This window comes from Canis aureus, chromosome 2, assembly GCF_053574225.1.
Source record: "Canis aureus isolate CA01 chromosome 2, VMU_Caureus_v.1.0, whole genome shotgun sequence".
Lineage (NCBI taxonomy): Eukaryota > Metazoa > Chordata > Mammalia > Carnivora > Canidae > Canis > Canis aureus.
This window is the reverse complement of record NC_135612.1, coordinates 57708734-57730444: the sequence shown is the minus strand read 5'-3', so window position 1 is coordinate 57730444 and position 21711 is coordinate 57708734. Positions and strand designations below refer to the sequence as shown.

Genomic DNA, 21711 nt, shown 5'->3' with positions numbered 1-21711 from the left:
CAGATCCTCAAGAACATGCTGAGCTTCAAAGGCATTAGATATTGAAATGACAGCAGTATATGGAATTCACCTGTGATGTGGCTGAAAACGGCCTTTGGCTGGAGCCACGATCCATTCAAAGGAAGAAAGGAACCCCCCCGCCCCGCCCCCCGAGCGAGGGTACTGTTTGCCTCCCCCTGGGGGGCTGACAGCCTCCTAGCCAGTGTGGGACCCACCACAGAGCAGTGGAGGATCTCACACACACCGTCACGGTGCCAGTGGTTGGAAGGGAACGGACCCCATGCGGACCGGTGTGTGAAGGAGGGGAGACCCCAGAGTCTTCCAGGCTGATGGAAGGCCTGAGGACAGCATTCTAGGCAGGACTGTATGATTCAGCGAGGAGTCTAAGTGCAGGAGGAGGTTCATTTGGAGAGAAAATAAGAGGTTTTGATAGTAAGGTGGGGCCAGATTGTGGAGGTTAACCTGAGGATGTGGACTTTTATCCCAAGGATGGTTGTTTGCTACAGAGGTGTGATTAACTGACAGGACACAGGTTTCTTCTTTTCTCTCTGTCTCTCTTTTATTTTTTTAAAGATTTTATTTTTTTAAGATTCTATTTATTCATGAGAGATCGAGAAATAGGCAGAGGGAGAAGTAGGCTCCCTGCGGGGAGCCCGATGCAGGACTTGATCCCAGAACCCTGGATCACATCCTGATCCAAATGCAGATGCTCAACCACTGAGCCACCCAGGGGCCCCTGAAGATTTTATTTTTAAGTCCTCTCTATGCCCAGCATTACCATCCTGAGATTAAGAATCACTTGCTCTGCTGACTGAGGCCGCCAGGCATCCCTGTCTATCTCTCTTTCAAAGGGAGATGTCTCCAATAGGAATGGAATGGGGTGGAGATGTCGTAGTCTGGTAGCTCGTATGATGGAACTGGGGTGAAGATAGGTCTGAGAGAGGAGAGGAGGGGTCAGAAGCGGGGGTGACCAAGCCTGGGGATTCCCAGGCTCCATGATGTGCCAGTGCGTGCAGGTCTCATGAGAGTAAAGGGACTGGATGGAAACCGGGTCAGCGCTCGGGAATTAGGACACTTGCCTCCTCACCAGCCATGGAACAGGACAGACCAGAAGGAGAGGACAGGACAGGTGGTGGTTTGAGCAGTAGGGGCCCTGTGGGCCATGTGAGCCTCACAGGGGTAGGTAGAGCTGTGACGGCCCGCATTCCAGAAAGATCTCTGAGCAGCAGACCCTGGGTGTCGCCTGTGGCAGTGTGCATGCTCATTCACATGCCAAGCTGACAGGCGGATCCCATTCCATCGACCACAGGACACAAGCACACAGCAGTGGATGTGGTGTCAGGAACGTGTCTGGCAAATGTCTCAGAGGCAGAAATGCCAGGACTTAGCAACTGGGAGTATATCAGGGGCGGGGGGAGAAGAGTGAAAAATTCACCCTCACTCTCAAGCCCGTGCAGTCAAGGCTCTGGGGATGGGGAGAGTGAGATCGATTTGGGGAGGGAGTACAAAGTGTCAGGTTTGAGTGGTGTTGAGTGTAAAGAGATGGGGCCCTGGGGGACAGATGCCAAGAGAAGGGGTGGGGTGGGCCGTGCCAGGGTGGGAGCTGAGCTGGGACAGCGCCAGGGATGCACTGGCGTCAGAAACCCGGACCGCCCATGTACTCGGGGCACGATTGCTGTGTGTCAGGTGTCGTGCAAGGCTCTGGCGCTGGGCGAGGTCCACATAAAGAGGAGAGGCTCCAGGAGAGGCTGGGGCCTGAGCTTTGGGTGGGGGGACCCGCAAGGTGCCGGAGACAAGGAGCAGAAGGAAGGAGGAAGAATTGATCTGGCCAGCGTGCTGGGAAGGGCGTGGTGGTCCCAGCAAACACCCGCCCTCTCCCCGATGCTCACGCGCTTCAGCCTTCACACCCTGGGAGGTAGTGATGCGTCCCCGACCTGCACCCCGCCACCTGTCCCGACCCCCAGGCAGCCCACGGCCCTTGGCCCACGCCCTTTATCAGAGTGCCCCCAGCCTTCGCCCCTTGGCTGGGTGCTGCCAGGTGTTCCTGTGAGCTCACAGGGGAGCGGGTGCCCAGTCCTCCCCATGGGTGATTTCCTCTTCCTCCCCAAGGAGCCGATGCCTCTGTACACCTGCCCTGCAGAGACTTCGTGGGTCCTCACCCACTCGTGGCGCCCCCGCCCTGTCTGCCAGCCATGGCCGCCGCCCGTCTGTGCCCGGGCTTGTTTCTGTTTATTTGGTTTCCTAAAAAATATATATATATATTTGGTTTCCTTGTCCTACCCAGCCCACACACGCAGACTCCCGAGGCCGCTGCCCGCCCAGACCCTGGTCCCGAGTCTGCCCTCCTCTCCCCACCTGCTAGGACCTGCCGCCTGGCCCGGCCGTGCTACTTGCTCCTGCACGGTCTCCACTGCGGGCTTTCTACTGTCCCCAAATCGTGGGCAATGCTGCGTGGGTTGGCCTTGCTGGTGTCTTCCCTCCTGAGCTTATCTTGAATTCGTAGTGAGAAGAAAATGTATCCGTCGGGATGGAGCCTTGGTGCAGGGGGTGGGAAGAGAAGACTGCACCTGTCTTCCCCTTACCTGTCCGTACCCAAGCAGGGGCTGGGGATTGATAAAAGTAGGATGGTCAAGAGGTGAGAGGATTCTGGGGTTGTGAGCCTGGGGACCGAGGAAAGGTGGGCTGTGGTGGGGATGGAGACACATGGAGTCAGAATTCTGGCCCTGGGAGAACTTTGAGGGCCAAGGAGGGATTTTGTGGGGCAATGGGAAAACAGAATTAGGAGAGAACGGTCAGAGACGGAGAGCTTAGTTGTGTGTGGTGCTCCTGTTTGAGATGTGGTGGCCTCTTGATGGTTCCTGGACAGCCTTAGGGGTTCTGATCATGAGTGTCGGGGTCTCCTGGCCTCATTGCAGTCTTTGTATATACGTGTAAGTGTGGGCTGTTGGGTACATCCACTTGCCGGGGTCAGTCAGGGTCAGGACCTGCCGTGGGCCCCCAGAGGTGGTCCTTAAATCACCCAGTGAGGGATGATGGCCCCAGCATGAGGCTTTGCTTTAACACAAGTGCATCTACTCTCACCTTTGCCTTGAGACGAGTGTACAGAAAATACCTACTTATGTATTTAAGTCAGGACCACAGATTCTATGAGGACGTCCAGGGCAAGTCTGATAAAAATGTGTGTTGTTATGACTTGCAGATAGACACATAGTTGTCCAAAAGCAGAGAGGCCCTCTGCTCACATGGCTGTGACCTGGCCTGATCTGGAATTTCTTGCCGCTTCTCCTATGACCTCCTGTGCCCTAATCACTCATCTTACATCCTTCTCTGTGGCTTCCTGACTCTCCCGTGGGCTGTACGTGCCTTGAGACCACTAATCATTTTATATCCATCTTTCTATCCCCTAGCATTCCATGCCTAGTCCAGAGGAGGTGCTCAGAAACTTTTTTTTTTTTAACACATTAAGAAAAAAAAAATAGTTAACATTTTCCAGGTATAGCAACAAATCTGAAAAAAAAAAGGCAGAGAATCTGTGGATTAATTACATAATCGCCACATTCATAGGTCACCATCAGAACCTGGTTTAGATCTTTAGCTGAATTTATAACTTAACGATACACTAGTTTTCATTACGTATTTGTCTCTGTCTGCATCCTGACTTCGGATACTAGACTGGCAACAGAGGGGAATATGGTTTTTAGAATTCCACCTCATGAACAAGCCATTGAGAAGGTTTTGAGGACAGAAGACGATAAATTCGTGAAAGCCTGGATTGGGGACTGGACACGTAGGAGAAAGGGTGGGCTGCTGTGCTGGTCCTCCTGGCCCTGGCCTGCAGAGGTGGTACCTGCTAAAAAACTGTACTTTTAACATTGTGCCAAAATCCCGCATGGACGTTTCTCCTGTTTGTTTCTCCCTTCCACAAAACCGTCTTGTTTTTGATCTGGGGCACCTTGGTGTCTCAGTGGCTGAGCATCTGCCTTCAGCTCAGGTTGTGATCCCGGGGTCCTGGGATCGAGTCCTGCATCGGGTTCCCTGCAGGGAGCCTGCCTCTCCCTCTGCCTGTGTCTCTGCCTCTCTCTGGGTCTCTCATGAATAAATAAAATCTTAAAAAAAATAAAAGTTCACTAGATAGTTAAGATACGGAGGCAGCCCTCACAAAAACTGTTATAACTCACAGTACATGTTGTGCTAAAAACTCATAAGGAAACATGCAGCCATTAAAATTATGTCTCATAAAGACAGCGCGGGAAGAACTCATGCTACCAGGCTCACTAAAAAGTGCTCTACAAAAACAGGTCACAATTACGTCCCCTAGAACAAAATCTATAAATGGAAAAGGGACTTGAAATCAATTCTACTACAATGGGAATGATGCTTACCTTCAGGTAGTGAGAATTTTCATTTCCTTTTTTTTTTTTTTTTAAGGTTTTATTTATTCATGAAAGACACAGAGAGAGAAAGGCAGAGACATAGGCAGAGGGAGAAGCAGGCTCCAGGCAGGGAGCCTGATGTGGGACTTGATCCCAGGACCCTGGATCACGCCCTGAGCAGGGACAGGTACTCAACCGCTGAGCCATCCAGCGTCCGTCTTTTTTTTTTTTTTTTTTTTAAAGTAATCTCTACATTCTACGTGCAGCTTGAACTCAACCCCAAAATCAAGAGTCGCACACTCTACCGACGGAGCCAGCCGGGCGTCCTTTATTTCTAATTTCTAATTTCTAATTTCTTTTAATTATTAGGTACTGACTTGTTTAAAACAATGAATACTGGAAGCAATATTGTCAGGTCTTTCTGCAAAGGGTTGGTAAGCTTCTGCTCATCGCCAGAAGGGCTTTGCAAACTGTAGAGTGCTAATCCAATGTTCATGTTTGTTAGTATTATGTTTGGGACTTTCCCACTGCTTTTTCCTGTCTTTACTAGACTGACAACAAATGAGGAGCTGGGGAAGGGTCAGGTGGGAAGGCAAGTACTTCCTTGGAGGTATCAAAGATTTTTGGTGGCACATGTAAGGGGCCTCTGTTCCCATGCTACTCTTGGGACATGAGGACAGTGAGGTGCGTCCTTCTCATGGTACCATCAGAGGTTTTGTTTTTGGTGGAAAAAAGGTACAAGTTCAATAATCTTTATACCCATGCTTCTATACCCATGGTTCCAAACTGAGAAGTATCTGAATTTCTTGGGAATTAAAAAAGTCAATTCCATTACTGAATTTTCCATAATTAGAAATTCCAGTGGACTTGTGGATTCCTCAGACTGCACATTGATTGATACTGAGTAAAAAGGGTAGGACTGTAGGACCAGACCCTAAAGCCTCGTTTAACTCTCAGATTAAATAAGACAGAGGGGAAAACAGAGCCAGAAAACAGAATCTACTTGCAGAGCCCATGTGAAACATGGGACATTCTAGCTTTTTTTTTTATATATATAAAGATTTTATTTATTTATTCATGAAAGACACAGAGACAGGCAGAGACACACAGAGAGAAGCAGACTCCCTGTGGGGACCTGATGTAGGACTCGAACCCAGGACCTTGGGATCACACCTTGAGCCAAAGGCAGATGCTCAACCACTGAGCCACCCAGGGGTCCCTATCTGGTGAACTTTTAAAATATGTTTTTTGGCCATAAAATAGATCAGCCAGATTGAAATGTCCCTAAAATGTAAATGTCGAGCTTCGAGGATGGTGAAATGTCCAGCTTCTGGCCTCAGATGTGGCCTATACGCGGCATTCCACAAGCTCCCTCCTACCCCCTCCTCCAACCCCTTAGATGGTGTGCTTCTCTTCCCCATCCTTAACCACCCTTACCTGCATCTTTAACCGCCGTCCTCACTTGTAAGGCCTCACTTCCCCGCTTTGCCTTCTGGGCTTACAACCCAATTAAATATCCCCCAACAAGAAAGCTCAATCTGGGTGGGTTGGCATTTCTGCAGATGGTGCCACAGAGGGTATGTTCTATTGTGTCCTGCCCTTTGCCTTGCCAGTGTGCACCTGAATTGTGGCGTGCCCTCTGGCCTGGCGGCACCAGGGCCTCTCTGTTTCCACCTGGCTGCTGACGCTCGTCTCCAGCCGTGTAGACACATGCCCGCACATGGTCTTGCATGTGTTTCTTGGCGTGTGTGAGTGCCTCTTGTTGTGGCCTATGTGCTAGGGAATCACGTCACCAGGTCACCAGGTGCATGTTCATACATATCCTCCACTGTCACCAAACATTTCCAAAGTGGTTATGTCCACTTCCTGCCCTGTCAACTGAGGAGGAAAGTGTCTGTGGCTCACGTCTGCACTTGGCACTGTCCACCTTTAAATCTATGTTCGGATCACGTGATGGTTTTCATTCACATTTTCATTTTTACTATTGAAGCTGACTATCCCTCCCACCTTCCCTCCCTGCCATTTTAGATTTCTTCTTTTATAAAATGCCCATTCTGTAAAATGCCACTTTTTCTCACTTTGTAGTAATTTTCTGTGTGTTCTAGATAGGAACCCTTGGTGTGATGTGGCAGGTGTCTTTCCCCTCTGGTGGCCAGTGCTTTTGTGTTTTACCTGGTGACATTTTCGGGTGAAAGCTTTGAGTTCAGAGTGCTGCGTGTGAGCAGGGATGTGAGTCTGCATGTGAAAGGTGGATCTGCAGAGCTTGGGACCGGGTGTTGGGTGCAGGTGAAGGGGAAGCTAGGAGCCGAGCCTCTGGCGGAGCAGCTCCAGCCTCTGGACTGCATTCAGAGGAGATGCAGTGTGTGGGGATGGATGGATTCGGGACCCTCGGGAGGGAACGCTGTGCCACCCGCAGGCCACATCCCGCACATCTGGGCCCTTTGCTCCTATGTTTATTCCATGTGGCCCCAAAGTCCAGGGAGTCTGGTATGGAAGATGGGATCCTGACTGCGTAGGTTTAACTGTGATGATGGAGAGCTGAGGGAGCACTGGCTCGTCACCGCAGTCGGCTCTCCTGTGTCGTCCTCACCAGCCTTCAGATTGGGTCGAGGAGGGTCAGTCAGGCTCGAGGGGGCCGTGCGGACCTGGAGGGCTCGTACTGTGTTTTACATCTTCAGTATTTATGGTCTCTAATTCTCAGCCTTCGCCTTATGTTTTTCTCCTCTTTTTCCTTGATTTGTGATTCATTTGTTTGTAACCCAAAGCAAAGGAAGGACCTCGGCTCCAAATGTGGGGTTTCTTTCTCTTTGGGTGTTTCCTGACCACCCCCACCTCCCCATCCTGTGAAGTAGCCAATGGCCCTTGTGCTTTGGGGACCAAAGACAACTTTAGCAATCTTTTTTTTTTTTTAAGATTTTATTTATTTATTCATAGAGAGACACATACACAGAGAGAGAGAGAGAGAGAGAGAGAGGCAGAGCCACAGGCAGAGGGAGAAGCAGGCTCCATGCACCGGGAGCCCGACGTGGGACTCGATCCAGGGTCTCCAGGATCACGCCCTGGGCCAAAGGCAGGCGCCAAACCGCTGCGCCACTGGGGCTACCCCAACTTTAGCAATCTGATGAAAATTGTAGAGGGAGCCTGAGCCCGGGGTTAAAACCTCCTACTAGACCAGGCCTCCCTGTCCACGATAGAAGGACCTCAAGGCGGCTGTGCCAGAGGGACCCTGGCATGGCTTCCCCTCTGTATAGAGAGCATTTTCCTGTGAGGCGGTTTGCTGAAACACTACGGGTGCTCTGCTCTGGGGTCCCTCATCATTGGGGCTCATGGAAAGGCTCTGGGACTTAGGGATTTGGGGTCCAGGGTGCTGTGGCCACCAGCTTCTTGCTTGAACCTCTCCATCAAAATCCCTTTGCTGATCATTTTATAATAACCTGCCCTTCTAGCTGCTCTTGCCCCCGGCAAGAACCCCTGAGACCTTCACCCTGAGATACTCTTCCAAAGGCACAGGTGCACAGAGTGATGCTAGGTCCTAGGGGTGGAGCTGCACAGACACTTCGCTTTAGAAAGAGAGTGGATCCAGGTTCTAAGCACGTGTTTTTCTACTTGTGTCTGCAGGAGAATAGAACATCTTTAATTTCTTTGGTTTTTAAAAAATGTATCATACTCTTCTGTTCTCTCTTCTATGATTTTTTTTTTAAGATTTTATTTGTTTGAGAGAGAAAGAGCAAAAGAGCAAAAGAGCAGAGGGAGCAGGAGAGGGAGAAGCAGACTCCCCGTGAGCAGGGAGTCTGATGTGGGGCTCCATCCCAGGACTCTGGGATCATGACCTGAGCTGAAGGCAGAGGCTTAACCAACTGAACCACGCAGGCGCCCCACTGTATGATTCTTAATAGGCCTTTGACTATCTCCCTGCCCTTTTGGCAGCTTCTGTCCTCCATCCCCCATGCCACTGGAAGATGACTCTTCTCAGAGCACTAACTTTGTTCCCGTCAACTTGCCCTTTGGACGCCTCCCATGTCCCACATTTTCTCCAGGACAAGCTCTAACCTGTAGCACAATCAGGCTGCTCCCGGAGGTGCCCCTGCTGGCCTGCCCAGCTCCGTCTCAGCTCCGTGGCCCTCCTGAGCTGCACAGGGGACGTTGCACCTGCTTCATACTTTCCCACGCTGCACTGTGTGCTCCAGGTGCTGCTCACACACAGCATCCTTTACATCCCCCACGTGTTCACGTCCCGCCTGCCCCTCCTGGTACAGCTCAGAGGCCAGCTGTCCAAAACACGCCCAGTGCGTACCCACCAGAAATAGCCATTCCCTCCCTGAATTCCTCCTTAAGAACCCCATTTTCCTGTGGAGCTTGAGGAAGCTGGGCTGAAATCCCGCCATCCCCTCAGCGGCTTGATCCTGCTTTTCCCTGGAGGCTGTTGGCAGGAAGCCCTTCATATTGCCCTGTGAGCTGCTACAGTAGGTGTTTATGCTAAAGAGTGAAATTGTCGGATCTCGGGCTTCAGCTTTACCAGGTACTATGAGTTTCTTTGCCCGAGTGCTCGTTCTGGTCTCTATGCCCACATCAGCGTGATGAAGCCCCGCTCCCGTGTCCTTGCTCGCCCTTGACCTTGTCTGACGTCCTAGCTTTTGCTGAATTCTTCTGTGTGGACCAGGGCCTCACCGTGAGGTCCGTCCGCTTCCTGCCCACAGGACGGGGAGAGCACACCCTTCTCTTTAAAGCTGCGACCTACAGGCCGCACTTGTCATTCTGCTTGCGTGGTGCTGGCAGGAGCTCATGTGCGCGCGGCAGGCCACGGGGACCGGGCAGTGTCGCCGACCAAACACCCAGAGAGAGCCAACTGGGAGAACGCTGGCTGATGGAAAAGCTCGAAAGAGTTTAGCCCCAAGGAGAGGGTGAAGCAAATACATTTGTCTTCAAATTAACCACCTCTCAGCACCTTTTCCTGATAAATGTTAATACCTTTCATATCTTATTAAAACCTCACATGAAGGGCTCTTAATAAAAATAGTATAATTTGCCACATGTGCTTTTGCTTTTATTTCAGAAATAGTGAAATTTGTGATTATCAGAGAAACCCTAAAAGGGGAGAATAAGAAATGAGAGGACTCTGAAAATACGAAATGAGATTAATAATGCTTTTATTTCACTATTCACTATTTATGCACACTATTATTTCACTAATTCCTACCCCGCAAAATGTCATGTTCATTATTTTCAAAAAATGTTGTGGAAGACAGAACCCCCCGGTCACCTAGTCCTGAGACAGGCCCCTAACATTTGTTTTTGTGAAGTTCATATTTCTTTTAAGCTGAAGGGTACAAGTTAGATGATGGCATTTTAAACCAGTAGCTGCGGGAGTTTTGTGAGTTTAAGCTATTAGGGCTTTGTCTCCCTCTGTTAGCTAACGGTGTGCACCCTCTGACTTCTCCAGGTATGGCGTAAGTCCTGAGAACATCATCCTGTATGGCCAGAGCATCGGGACCGTCCCCACAGTAGACCTGGCCTCCAGGTACGAGTGTGCTGCGGTCATCCTCCACTCGCCTCTGATGTCAGGCTTGCGCGTGGCGTTCCCAGATACCAGGAAAACATACTGCTTTGATGCTTTCCCCAGGTAAGCTCACGCTTGTACAACAGGCTCCAGGGTGTCCAGTGACCTGAGTTCAGATGCCACCATCAACTGTGGGCCACTAATAATTATTTGCCAAACACAGTCACATGTCAGACCCTGTGCTGGGCACCTTGGGGTTGTGGTGGTGGCTGGGACACATCCAGCAGCCAGAGACTTTACCCTCTGGGCCTGACTTATTTGTAGAAATCTCCCAGATGATGTGTAAGGATCTTGCTCCTATTGACACCCAGGATTAATTGACTCAGCTGTAAGTGCAAGATGAAAACGAAAGTGCCCATGTATCCTAAAAAAAAAAGAAACCTTACCGTTCAATATTCACTCATTCACATAGATGGGCACAGATTGTGGAATTGCAAAGAGCTAAATGCAAAATGTATGATGAGGCAATTAGTGGTCTCCACACGCACACAAAAATTGCAAGCATCCTCAATTTTAGAATCTCTTCCTCTTTCAGTGAGACAGCACAGGTGAGGGAAAGGGCGAAGAGAGCTGCTTGCAGGCTGGGAACCTTCATACTTTGGTAACAGGCCACCATCCTTGTATCAGTGGACAGACCCCCTGGGAGCCATTGTTTCAGCCTCCTCCCCCACTCTTACCAGAAGGACTGGCCTCCTCGCCTGTGGGAGCACATGGACGGGAGCCCACAGCTGGGTCCTCTCCAGCCGACTACTGGAGGCAGCAGAGCTGCTGCTGGCTGTCCCTGCTGTTTTCTCATCCACTGATGGAAGGGAGATGTGTTATAACCATACTCTAAATGCAAACGCAGGGAACCAATGGTTTCTTGAATACCTCTGTTTGAAAATTTTACTTGGGTTTTTTTTTTTTTTTTTTTTATGATAGTCACAGAGAGAGAGAGAGAGAGAGAGAGAGACAGGCAGAGACACAGGCAGAGGGAGAAGCAGGCTCCATGCACCGGTAGCCTGATGTGGGATTCGATCCCAGGTCTCCAGGATTGCACCCTGGGCCAAAGGCAGGCGCCAAACCACTGTGCCACCCAGGGATCCCCCTTTTTTTTTTTTGTTTTTAATCTGAGTTGAGGAATATGTTTTCCATGAAAACTATCTGCCCCTGAACTTTTCCCATCACGCATTGCTAGAGCAGTCTGGGATTGTTAAAGCAGGATTGGCCGGCTTGTGTTGCTATTTGGTAAGAAAAGCCTCAGCAGAAATAAAGCCCGGTTTCAGGATTTTGATTGACCCACTCCTGGCTGTCATTCTGTTCTTGCTGGAGGGAAAAGGATGTCACTTGGTTACATAAACATCTGTCGCACAGCCTGTCCTCCTCTGACAAAAAGAAGCCTTCTGTGAACACCTTGGGTGAACCTCGGTTCCATGGTGTGGAGCAGCGTTCTGCGGCATACGGCCTCATGAGCGAGCTGACCTGGCTGCACACTGGTGCTGGCGTGGCTGGGCATGCTAAGTAGGCCGAATGTGTGGCTCTGATGCCGTCTTATTTGTGCTGAATTGGTAATGAGAGGCCAGTTTGTGGAAAGGGAGATGTTTTGCGTGTTTGTGGGAAGCGATGCTAGGAGTTACCGTGGCAACAAAATGAATAGATTGTTTCCTGACTCTTAAATTAGCATATACCTTAAAATACAGCCATGGCAACTAATCGCAGCTTATTAATTAATGGGAAGCCAGCAACTGATCTTTCCTGGGTTTGCGTGATCCGCCAGGCACAGCGCTACATGGTGCCCCCTGCTTCTTACCCCACATTTGGTCAAGGTGCAAAGTGCCCAATTCACAGGTTAGGACACAGAAGCTGATAGAGGTAAGCAGTTTGCTGAATTAAGGCAGGTGTGTGGACAGTGCCCTGAAGGCCATCCTCCTGCCTGGTGCCTGGGATATCAACACGACCACTTTTCAGACCACAGAAAGTTACGCTGACATTCCTGGGTGCTTGAACCCAGCAGACATTCTCTAATGGAGCCCCTTGCTGCCTCAGAATTGTCTGTGTTCCTCTCTTTGAAGGAAGGCGTTCCCTGTTTCCTTTTAACATTACAAAAAATGGGCAGCCCTGGTGGCTCAGCAGTTTAGCGCCGCCTTCAGCCCAGGGCGTGAACCTGGAGATGCCGGATTGAGTCCCACGTCAGGCTCCCTGCATGGAGCCTGCTTCTCCCTCTGCCTGTGTCTCTGTCCCTCTCTCTCTCTCTCTCTCTTTCTGTGTCTCTCATTAATAAATAAATAAAATCTCTTTAAAAAATGACAAAAAATGAAAAAGGAGCCCTGATCATTGTTTGGTTTGCAGCTTATTTTCCTTTGCCTCCTTTTCTGTTTAGAATCAGACAGGTGGGGGCATTTAGCTAGAGATGTGCCCTCTGGCTGTAGAGATTCTCCTAAATTGTGCACCAGGGAACACAGCCCCAGGCCGTTCTATCAGGAAATAGCTTTTTAATTGAATATAATTGGTCTCCCACATTCTCCAAAGAAGAGGTCTTGTTAAAATTAAACAGGAGAAGAACGGGTTTCTAAAGGATTCCTCATCTGGGAAATGGCGTGCTGCCCCCTGAGCCTCACATCCTGGCAAATCCTGTGGCTAGTGAGGTTTTGCTGTCTCCCTGGGATGCCCCAAAGTGGCGGGGGCAATGTGAGTTGTGACAAAGATTCTATGACAGTCATGTACAGGTCTCTGGGATGTGCCCTTGATGCGAGAGCTCGGTCACCTGCACGAGTTCATGCCCATGGTGTTAGTACCTCCCCAGGCTTCAGGCCCTCCTGGTTACCCAGAGGTCGGCTTTTTCCTATCTCCTGGTGTCTCCTTGGAAATTCAGAGAGGTTTTTGGCACATAAAGGGCAGAGCACCTGGCTGTCAAAAATGTTTAATGAGTGTCCGTGGTTCCTTTGAGCAGCAGGATCCCTCCAGATAGCTGCAGTTCGTATTCTTTGTGGCTGTGGCAGGGAGCGAAGGCAGAAAGAGAAGTCCCGGGTGGCGGCCTGTGTTCAGAGGATGGCTGGCCAGGCCCCCCTCTCCTGCTGTGTCCGTAGGTGAAGTGGCGGTCCCCTCCGTGGGAGAAGTCGCCTGCACACCCTGCCAACAAGGCTTAAGTCTTGAATTCCTCTTTGGGAAATGTTTTCAGAGCCTGCAGCACATTCTTTTGAAGATCCTCAAATATTCATCCTTTGAGGGTAGATTCCATTCTTATAAACAATCCGAGATCATTCAGACTCCAAGCTAGGCACTGCATTATGTTTTCAAGCTAAGTTGTACAGTTTCTACCCAAAAAAATGAGGCATTAGCATTTATGAAATGAGGTTTGTGAGGATCGTATTAGTGGGTTCTCAAGTTATCCCGCCAAGAAGACTGAACACCCAGGCAGCCATGGATTAGGTGTTCTGCTTTCAGAAGAGACACGCAGTCAGACGTGTTAGATGTCTGGCCTGTTTATGTTTTTAGAAAAATCCTCTTGAAAATATGAATATATCAGATGTATTAGTTACTGGATTGTTGGTCCGGTGGCCTTTAGGAGTTCTGTTTTTAATAAAACACTTGAACGAACACACCATGGCCAGATGCAGTGTGGTATTTTCTACTGGATGCTGGAACAGAAAAAAAGGCATCAGTGGGGAAACTAACAAAATCTGAGCAACATGTGGTGTTGGCCTTATGGGAGACGGGCCGAGGGTGTACAGGAGCTCTGTGATCTCTACACCTTTTCTGCAAAGCCAGAATTATTCCCAACATGAAAAGTTTATCCTTAAAAAAAAAGAGTCACTAGAGGGGTGCCTGGGTGGCTCAGTGGTTGAGTGTCTGCCTTCAGCTCAGGGCATGATACCTGGGTCCTGGGATCGAGTTCCACATCGGGCTCCCCAGAGGGAGCCTGCTTCTCCCTCTGCCTGTGTCTCTGCCTCTCTGCGTCTCTCATGAATAAATAAGTAAAAATCTTAAAAAAAAAAAAAAGAAGAAGAAGAAGAATCACTAGTAAAATGAGGGGAATCCCCCTGGCATTACCTTCCTTATCTGTGGATGCAGGTTCAGGCATGTCAGGTGTGCCATCTGCTACTGGTGGCTGCCACTAACAGAGCCCTCTTACCCCCGCCCCTGTTCTGTTTTGCAGCATTGACAAGATCTCGAAGGTCACCTCACCTGTGCTGGTCATTCACGGTACCGAGGACGAGGTTATCGATTTCTCCCACGGCCTGGCCATGTACGAGCGCTGTCCCCGGGCCGTGGAACCCCTCTGGGTTGAAGGGGCCGGGCACAATGACATAGAGCTTTACGCACAATACCTAGAAAGATTAAAACAGTTCATATCGCACGAACTGCCCAACTCCTGAAGACACCTTGATTTTACCTCATTGACTGTGAATACACGAGTCGTCCGTTTTGCACAGGCTCGAACTGGAAAGCTGTCACGGCACGACCACCAGGAGGAAGCGCCCACCTCTTAGTGTCCTGATCAGAGAGCTGAGAACGTCCCAGGCTTCCGTACCTCGAGGTTGTTCCAATTCTCACAGCACGTGAAACCAAACAGCAGTGATACCCAGCATCCTTGCCTGAGAGCTGGATGCGGGGAGCAGTCGGTTGTCCCGTGCTGTGTAGATGATGCTCCCACCTGTTGCCCTGCTGTACCCATCGGTGATGACCCACTCACACAGGACTCAGCCCTGTCTCCATCGTCCGTGACATGCAGCTCCTTTTCAGCCACTGGATTCATGGATTCAATCCATTTGTGAAGCCGTGATCATGTAACTGGAAAACTAGGCTGGTGATAATTCCTTTGTTAAGTTTTCTTCCCATTCTGATCTTTTCCCCCACACAAATCAACGAAGGGTAACTTGCTGGAACTATCGTTAACAGCTTCATCAACTGGAAGCATGTAAATATAACTGGAATATTCTTAAACAAGAGGAAACTGGGGTTTTTTTAAGTGTAAATTTATTACTAGTCCACAGAGTTTTAATATTTTGATTGTCTGGTTGGTCTAACAAAGAGCCTAGCCGACTTTCTTTCTGCAAAGTCCTCCCTGTAGGCTTTTTTTAAAGTACTGTACATATTTGCAATCACATTGTGCATAGATTCTTAATGGGTACTTTTTTTTTTTGTCAGGCTACAACAATGAACTGCAGATCCCTCGTTTGTAATGTAAATGATTGGATACATTTTGTTAATATGTTTTTACTCCTATGTTTTGCTATTACAAAATTTTATAACATTTCCAAGACAAAAAAAATTACAAGTTTATGCTTTGAAGAATTTATGTAATTAAAACTTCACTAAACTAATCTTTTTAGTTTAGGAGTTATTTGGGTTTTGACACTGGACTTGCACCGAGTAAGCATCCGAATTGTGAGATGCCTAACCATTGCTACACTGCTCGTCTTGGTTGGGGGTTTGGGTTTGGGGGTTCTCTGGTTTGATTTTAATTTTTCTTTTCAAATTTAAAAGCCTTAAATGTACTGTAAGCCTCAGATTGTTGTACAGCTGGATTGTGGTTGATTGCCAGTTTGTGTACTGTGGCTTGGATGCAGCACAGCGGTTGGTCATGGAATAAAGGATGCATGGATCAGAATGTGTGGCCTCCTGTGGTCTTTTCCTCCATCTCTCTGGCAGAGAAAGTAGCAAATAAGAAAACACTTCCTGCTGGTTTGAGAAGAAACCCTTGGGGCTTATATACTTTTCTCCCTCTCTCAGGGTGGGTCCCCCAAGTTATGTTTGGAAAAAGCCCGGGTGTAAAACATGCAGTGGTCAAGTGCAGAAGGGACCCCAGGAGGGTGCACGGTGGTTCCTGGTACAAAACGTGTGCCTAAGGTGGTATCAGTGTGGCCTGGCTGGGAGGGAGGGCAGTGCCTACTCTTTGGGAGCACCCGAGTCAAATGTGTTCCATAGTCAGTTCTACCCTCTGACCACTGCCCAGAAAAAGAATGAGTGAGAGAGGGATCCCTGGGTGGCGCAGCGGTTTGGCGCTTGCCTTTGGCCCAGGGCGCGATCCTGGAGACCCGGGATCGAATCCCACGTCGGGCTCCCGGTGCATGGAGCCTGCTTCTCCCTCTGCCTGTGTCTCTGCCTCTCTCTCTCTCTCTCTCTGTGACTATCATAAATAAATAAAAATTAAAAAAAAAAAAAAAAAAAAAAAAAAAAAAGAATGAGTGAGAGAGGTTTCTTTTCGACTTTGGGAGCAGCCCTGTGAGCGTGCCAAAAGAGGAAGTGGTGGCGGAAGAGAGGGTGGGAAGGGACGGGGTGTGCCCAGGCTCGTATGACTGTGTTCCCACACAGGGTGGGCTTGTCCAGTCTTGGGTCAGTACCTGTATCGGGGGGCCTTGGGACTTCTGGTCTTAAGTTGGTACCTGGGATGGGGAGCCTTGATATGGCCTGGTTATGTCCATTTAAAGTAGCTTGTGTGTTCAGACTCCTGACTCCTTTCCCAAAAACAGGGGTGGGGAGTGGGGTGGGAGTTTTGCCACAGTTCAACATGGGGACAGCCTTCCTCTAAGGATGGCTTGTGTGGTTATCGTGGGAATCCCAAGAGAGGCCCCGTTCATTCACAACAGTGACAGACACAAAAGTCACTTAGCAATGAGCCTAAAAGCTCTGGTCACTTCTGTATTCTGCTGTGAGGTAGACTTGGGGTGTGGACCAACTTTCCCAATGGGGGGAGTGGGAAGACTAGCATTACTGAATAAAATGGAAAAATCTTCTTAAACAGGTGCATGAACTGGTAAGGAAGTACTCTGTGGGCCACTGGCCAGCTAAAGTGAGAACAAGGAGGGAAGAGCAGCATTGACACCAGTTTTGTCTTGGGTGGAATTGCTGGACCAGGTTCACCTGAGCATTGGTTTTCCAGTCTGTAGAGCTCAGGGGGTCAGCAAACAAAACCTAGAGCATCCTCCATGGTGGGAAGACTAACTGGAAAGTGGCCCCTCTTATGGGAAAAATCATATGATCATCTCAATAGACAGCCAAAATATTTGATGGAATTCAACTTCCCATTTGTGATCAAAAACCAAACAAAACTCTGACCATGCTAGGAATAGAAGGGAACATACACAGAGGTTATCTCCCAAAACCAAGGAATTATGCCGAGTAGTGAAATTATGGAAGCATCATTTCACTTTAGACAGGGTATTAGTCATACACACTACACTCACTTCTGGTCAGAGTTACACAAAAACCCTAGCAAGTGCAGTAGGGTTACAGAGAGAAAGGCAGAGAGAAACAGAGACAGAGAGAGGGGAAAGGAAGAAAAGAGAAAAGGAAAGAAGGGAGGGAGGAAAGGAGGAAAAGGAAAAAGGTATAAGATATGGGAAAAAAGAGATGTGTACGTTCTAGAGCCAGACTATTGTGTTTACACAACTCATTAAACTTAGCAAAAACCATTAAATGTGAACCTAAAAGGGGTGGATTTTATGCAGATTATACCTTAATAAATATGTAAAAAAAGAAATAGCAAATAAAACTATTACTCTCAGGTTATGATTGTGTAGACACCTAAAAGTATCTACAAATTGTTAGGTGTAATAAGAACTTCTCTGGGTTGCTGGGCATAAAATCAATAGACAAAAATCAATCTTATTTCTATAAATCAGTAAAAAATGTTGAATATTCAACAAAGACAGGCAAGATACAGTCTACCATAGCATTAAAAAATATTAAATACCTGGGACTAATCTAACAGACCATGTACAGAAGACATCCTAGGGAAAATGATAAAAAGACCTGATTTAATGAGAGCTATACCATGTTTATGGATATGAAGGCTCATTTGTAATTCTTCCAAAATAGAGCTGTAGAGTTAATAGGATCCCAGTAAAGATCCCAACAGGATTCTTCGTGGAACCTGACATAGGGAGACTCAAATTTATATGGAAGGACAAAGGACCAAGAATAACCAGAGCACTTGAAAATAAAAACGATGGAGAGATATGTTTTACCAGCTGGACAGAATTTCAGGTGAGAAATCCCTCCTCTGGAGTCTAGAAAGCTTTCTCTGACCTCCAGCTTAGGTCAGTGCCCCCCGAGTAAGCACTGCCTCAGTATTCTGAATTTGCTGACATAGTTGATATCATTACTGCTCCAAACCACAAATGAATACGTTTCTAGATTCAATTTAGTTAAAAATATAAGACTTTCATAGTAAAAAATACAGCATAATCTAGTGACACACTGGAGGCGAATGTTACCAACCGTGTGACAGGTAATGTAAGCACATACGTGATAATAGTCAAACGATGAGGCACTCTGTCAGAGTGCAGGACCCGAAGAGACTTCACAAGGGGTATTGTCTCTAGATTCAGAAATCAAATAATCAAATGGATGCAGCAAATAAATACACATTAAATATTTTATTATTTAATGAAATGCCACATTAAATTACAAAGTTGGTATCAATATTTATTTGAAGAGGTTGTTTGAAAAGATTATTGCCTGTAATCCCTTATGGATTTTGCCAGCTAAGTAGATTTGACTAGTAAGATGCCATTTGAAGTTGTAAATTGGTATAAGTACTTGAAATAGAATACCCATGGGTGGTAAAGGTGTGGATAAATGGGCACTTCTAAAATTTTCTGTTTATTTTACCCACCAAATTAATACAAACCAATATACTTTGGACCAAAAGTCTAGTCTAACAATTTGGCTTCGAGGAATTTATCCTTAGTAAATAATCCAGAGGATGAGATGGGTTTGTAGGGATAATCCTGGCTACTCTGTGAGAGTGGAAACCTGCCAACAATTTCAGTCTCCAGCAACAGTTACCACTATGTTCATGCAGCCTGTTCCTCTACAGCCGTCCTACAGGATGCCTCAGAGTGGTAGTATGACCTGACAACATTGTCAAGATGCGCTGTTACATGATAAAACTGGTTCCCAAATACATCCTGTAGTGTGGTTCCCTCTCTTCACCCTACCCCTCCATGCACTGAGGCTTGGACAAAGAGCAAGTGTGCACCAAAATGTTTGCAGATGTATGTCTCTGCTGGAATGTATTTCAGTAAGTCTCTATAGGGGAAAGCCGGAGCCCATCCTTCAGGACACATGTGGAGTGGCTGTGGAATGGGGTCAGCACGATCTTTTGCTGCTGTCATTTGTTCTGGAACCCCATTGGGAGGCACTATCTCACTCCTGAGAATATGCTGCTTTTACTGGAGAGGACAGTCCTCTGGGGTAGATCTCATCCTCTCAGGTGTAAGGCTTACAAAGCCAATAGCTGAAGTTCCTATGAATAATAGCATATCCCATGCCGTCTGGCTCCCATGCCACCTCTTCCCTGAAGCCTTGCCCACTGGGATTTCCTCAGAGAAGACAGCCATTCTTACAGGAGACTGTGCAGAGTGGACCTGCTGGGTGCAGTCCATGGCAGATGGCCCCAGGCGCAGCCCTGCCACAAGGAGACTTGGCCTAGCCCTGTCCCTATTCCTCACCAGCCAGGGGAGAATGAATAACATGCAATTCACTCTTTTAACCAATTTTAGGTGTACAGTTCAACAGCATGAAATATATTCACACCGTGCAACTGTCACCACTGTCCATCTCCAGAACTTTGTCATCATCCCATGCTGAATCCCTGTCCCGGTAGACACTAGTTCCCTATCACCCCGCCCCAGCCCCTGGCAGCCACCTTTCCACCACCTGTCTCCATGAGTTTGCCGCAAACGCTTCACTCAAGTGCAACCAAATCATGCACAAGTTTATCCTTTTGTGCCTAGCTCAACTTGCGTAGCATAAGGTTGATCCATGTGGTCACATCTCGTCCCTTTTTGAGGCTGAGTGATGTTCTGTTGCGTGCATATAAGCTGCACTGCGTTCGTCCCCTCACTCCTCTGCTGACGGGCCCTTGGGATGTTTTACCCTTTGGCGATAGTGAACCGGGCTGCTGTGAGCAAGGGTGTGCTGGTATCTGCTTGAGTCCTTGCTTCCAGTTCTTTAGGTAAATACCCAGAAGGGGAATTGCTGGATCACAAGGTAATTCTATCTTTAACATCCATACTTGATCTGCAATTCTTACAGGAATCAGGGTCTGTGACCTCGTTGAAATTACATGGCATGCTTTGGAAGTCTTCACTTAATAGCATTTTTCTGGGGAGAAACTCCACAGTTTCAGCAGATTCTCCAAGGTCCCAGTGGTTCCGAAAGAATAAAAACATTGAGCTAGATAATAGCCACAGGTTCTTTTAAAACCAGTCTTTTCTTTGGGCAGCCCCGGTGGCTCAGCAGGTGAACGCCGCCTTCAGCCCAGGGCCTGATCCTGGAGTCCTGGGATTGAGTCCCACTCGGGCTCTCTGCATGGAGCCTGCTTCTCTCTCTGCCTCTCTCTTTCTCTCTGTCTCTCATGAGTAAATAAATAATATATCTTTTTTTTAAAAAGCCAGTCTTTTCAACTCCTGAGAACTGAGTGCAGATTTTGCAGAGATGAAGGATCTTGGATTGATCCTGGCAGCAGGTCCAGGGGCAGCGGGGGTCTGTCCAAGCTCCCTGCAGAGGGTGGGGGTCCTGGCAGGTGCCGGCTGGAGTGCAGAGGCCTTCCCAGGTGCAAAGCAGTGGGGCCGGCCCATGGGAAGAGCTGTGGGCACCTAGACAGCAGGCCTGGTGGCGAGTTTTCGAGCCATGGTAACCGCATGACCCGGGACAGCTGTGTACCTGCGCTCAACCCGTTCTTCATCCCTAAACCGGCTGTAACACCTACCACCCAGGAGCATCTGGTGAAATTCTGCAGGTGGAAAGGCTCTGCAGGCGGTGCTGGGGGCCTGGACCCACTCATGAACCGCATGGCCAGGGCCCGGGTCTAGAACGCAACAGAAGGCACTGGTGAGCTCCAGGTTAAGACAGCCTCCCCTGCCAGTGGCCTCGCCACACTGTTACTTAACCAGTTCTCTGCTGCTCAATGACTTACGTTTGGCTGGTCCCAGCTTGTTCAGTCCCCACACGGTCTGGCTCCATCTGGGTGCGAGTGGAAACCCGCCCAGGGGCTTGCAGGCAGGCGCAGGAGTTGCCTCCTCCCTGAACGGCCCCCGGCCTTCCCTTCTCTGGGCTTCCAGGTGCCCCTCAGCGGCTGTCGGGCTCACCCAGAACTTTCCAAGCTGGGACCTGCAGTGGGAGAGGCCCCAGGGGGCAGAGAGGTGGGTCTTCTCCCTGCTGTCTGCTCAGCCCTGTGGAGACGATCGGCTTGGACAACCGGCGGCAGCCACGATGCCTGGGGCGGGGTAAGTGGCATGGACGGGATCTGGATGAACTTGCGAGGAAGACGCCCTCTTAAAACATTTCAGGAATGTTCTCCCAAATGGTGGATGAAGCATATTTTTATGGTTTAAGGAGGGGAAATGAACACCCTACGTGGCCTTTCCTCCTGCAGCCTCGGAGTAACCACTATCCTGAACTTCCTGTAGTCATTCTCATGCTTTGCTTTATAGTGAGAGTGTGTGCATGCACACATGTGTGTGCATGTGCACACGTACACATGTGCATGCGTGCACGTGCGCGTGTGCACATGTTGCATTGTGTGCATGTGTGCCTGTGTGTACACACATACGTAATCTACTTTTGGAGATATTTAGGTTGTCTTCCAGGTTTTTGCTATTAAACGTATTTTTGTACTTTTCATGATATGAGAGATTTCTGGTTGATGCTTCTTAACCTTGGTTACATGTTGGGATTACCTGAGAGGCTAATTTTTTTAAGTGATCTTTTCTCCCAACTTGGGGCTTGAACTCATGACCCTGAGATCAAGAGTCACATTGTTTTACCAACTGAGCCAGCCAGGCACCCCAG

The 21711-nt window shown here is 48.6% G+C and overlaps 1 protein-coding gene across 1 annotated transcript in view; it reads left to right on the top strand.

The window, feature by feature from the left end:
• The window catches only part of ABHD17C (abhydrolase domain containing 17C, depalmitoylase), a 47740-nt gene extending 32220 nt beyond the window's left edge, over positions 1–15520 (top strand). Inside the window, exons 2-3 of the mRNA XM_077874244.1 lie at positions 9814–9993; positions 14066–15520. Of these exons, the coding sequence (XP_077730370.1) occupies positions 9814–9993; positions 14066–14285 (400 nt within the window). The 3' untranslated portion in view covers positions 14286–15520. The remainder of the gene's footprint in view (positions 1–9813; positions 9994–14065) is intronic.
• The last annotated feature ends 6191 nt before the right edge of the window (positions 15521–21711 follow it).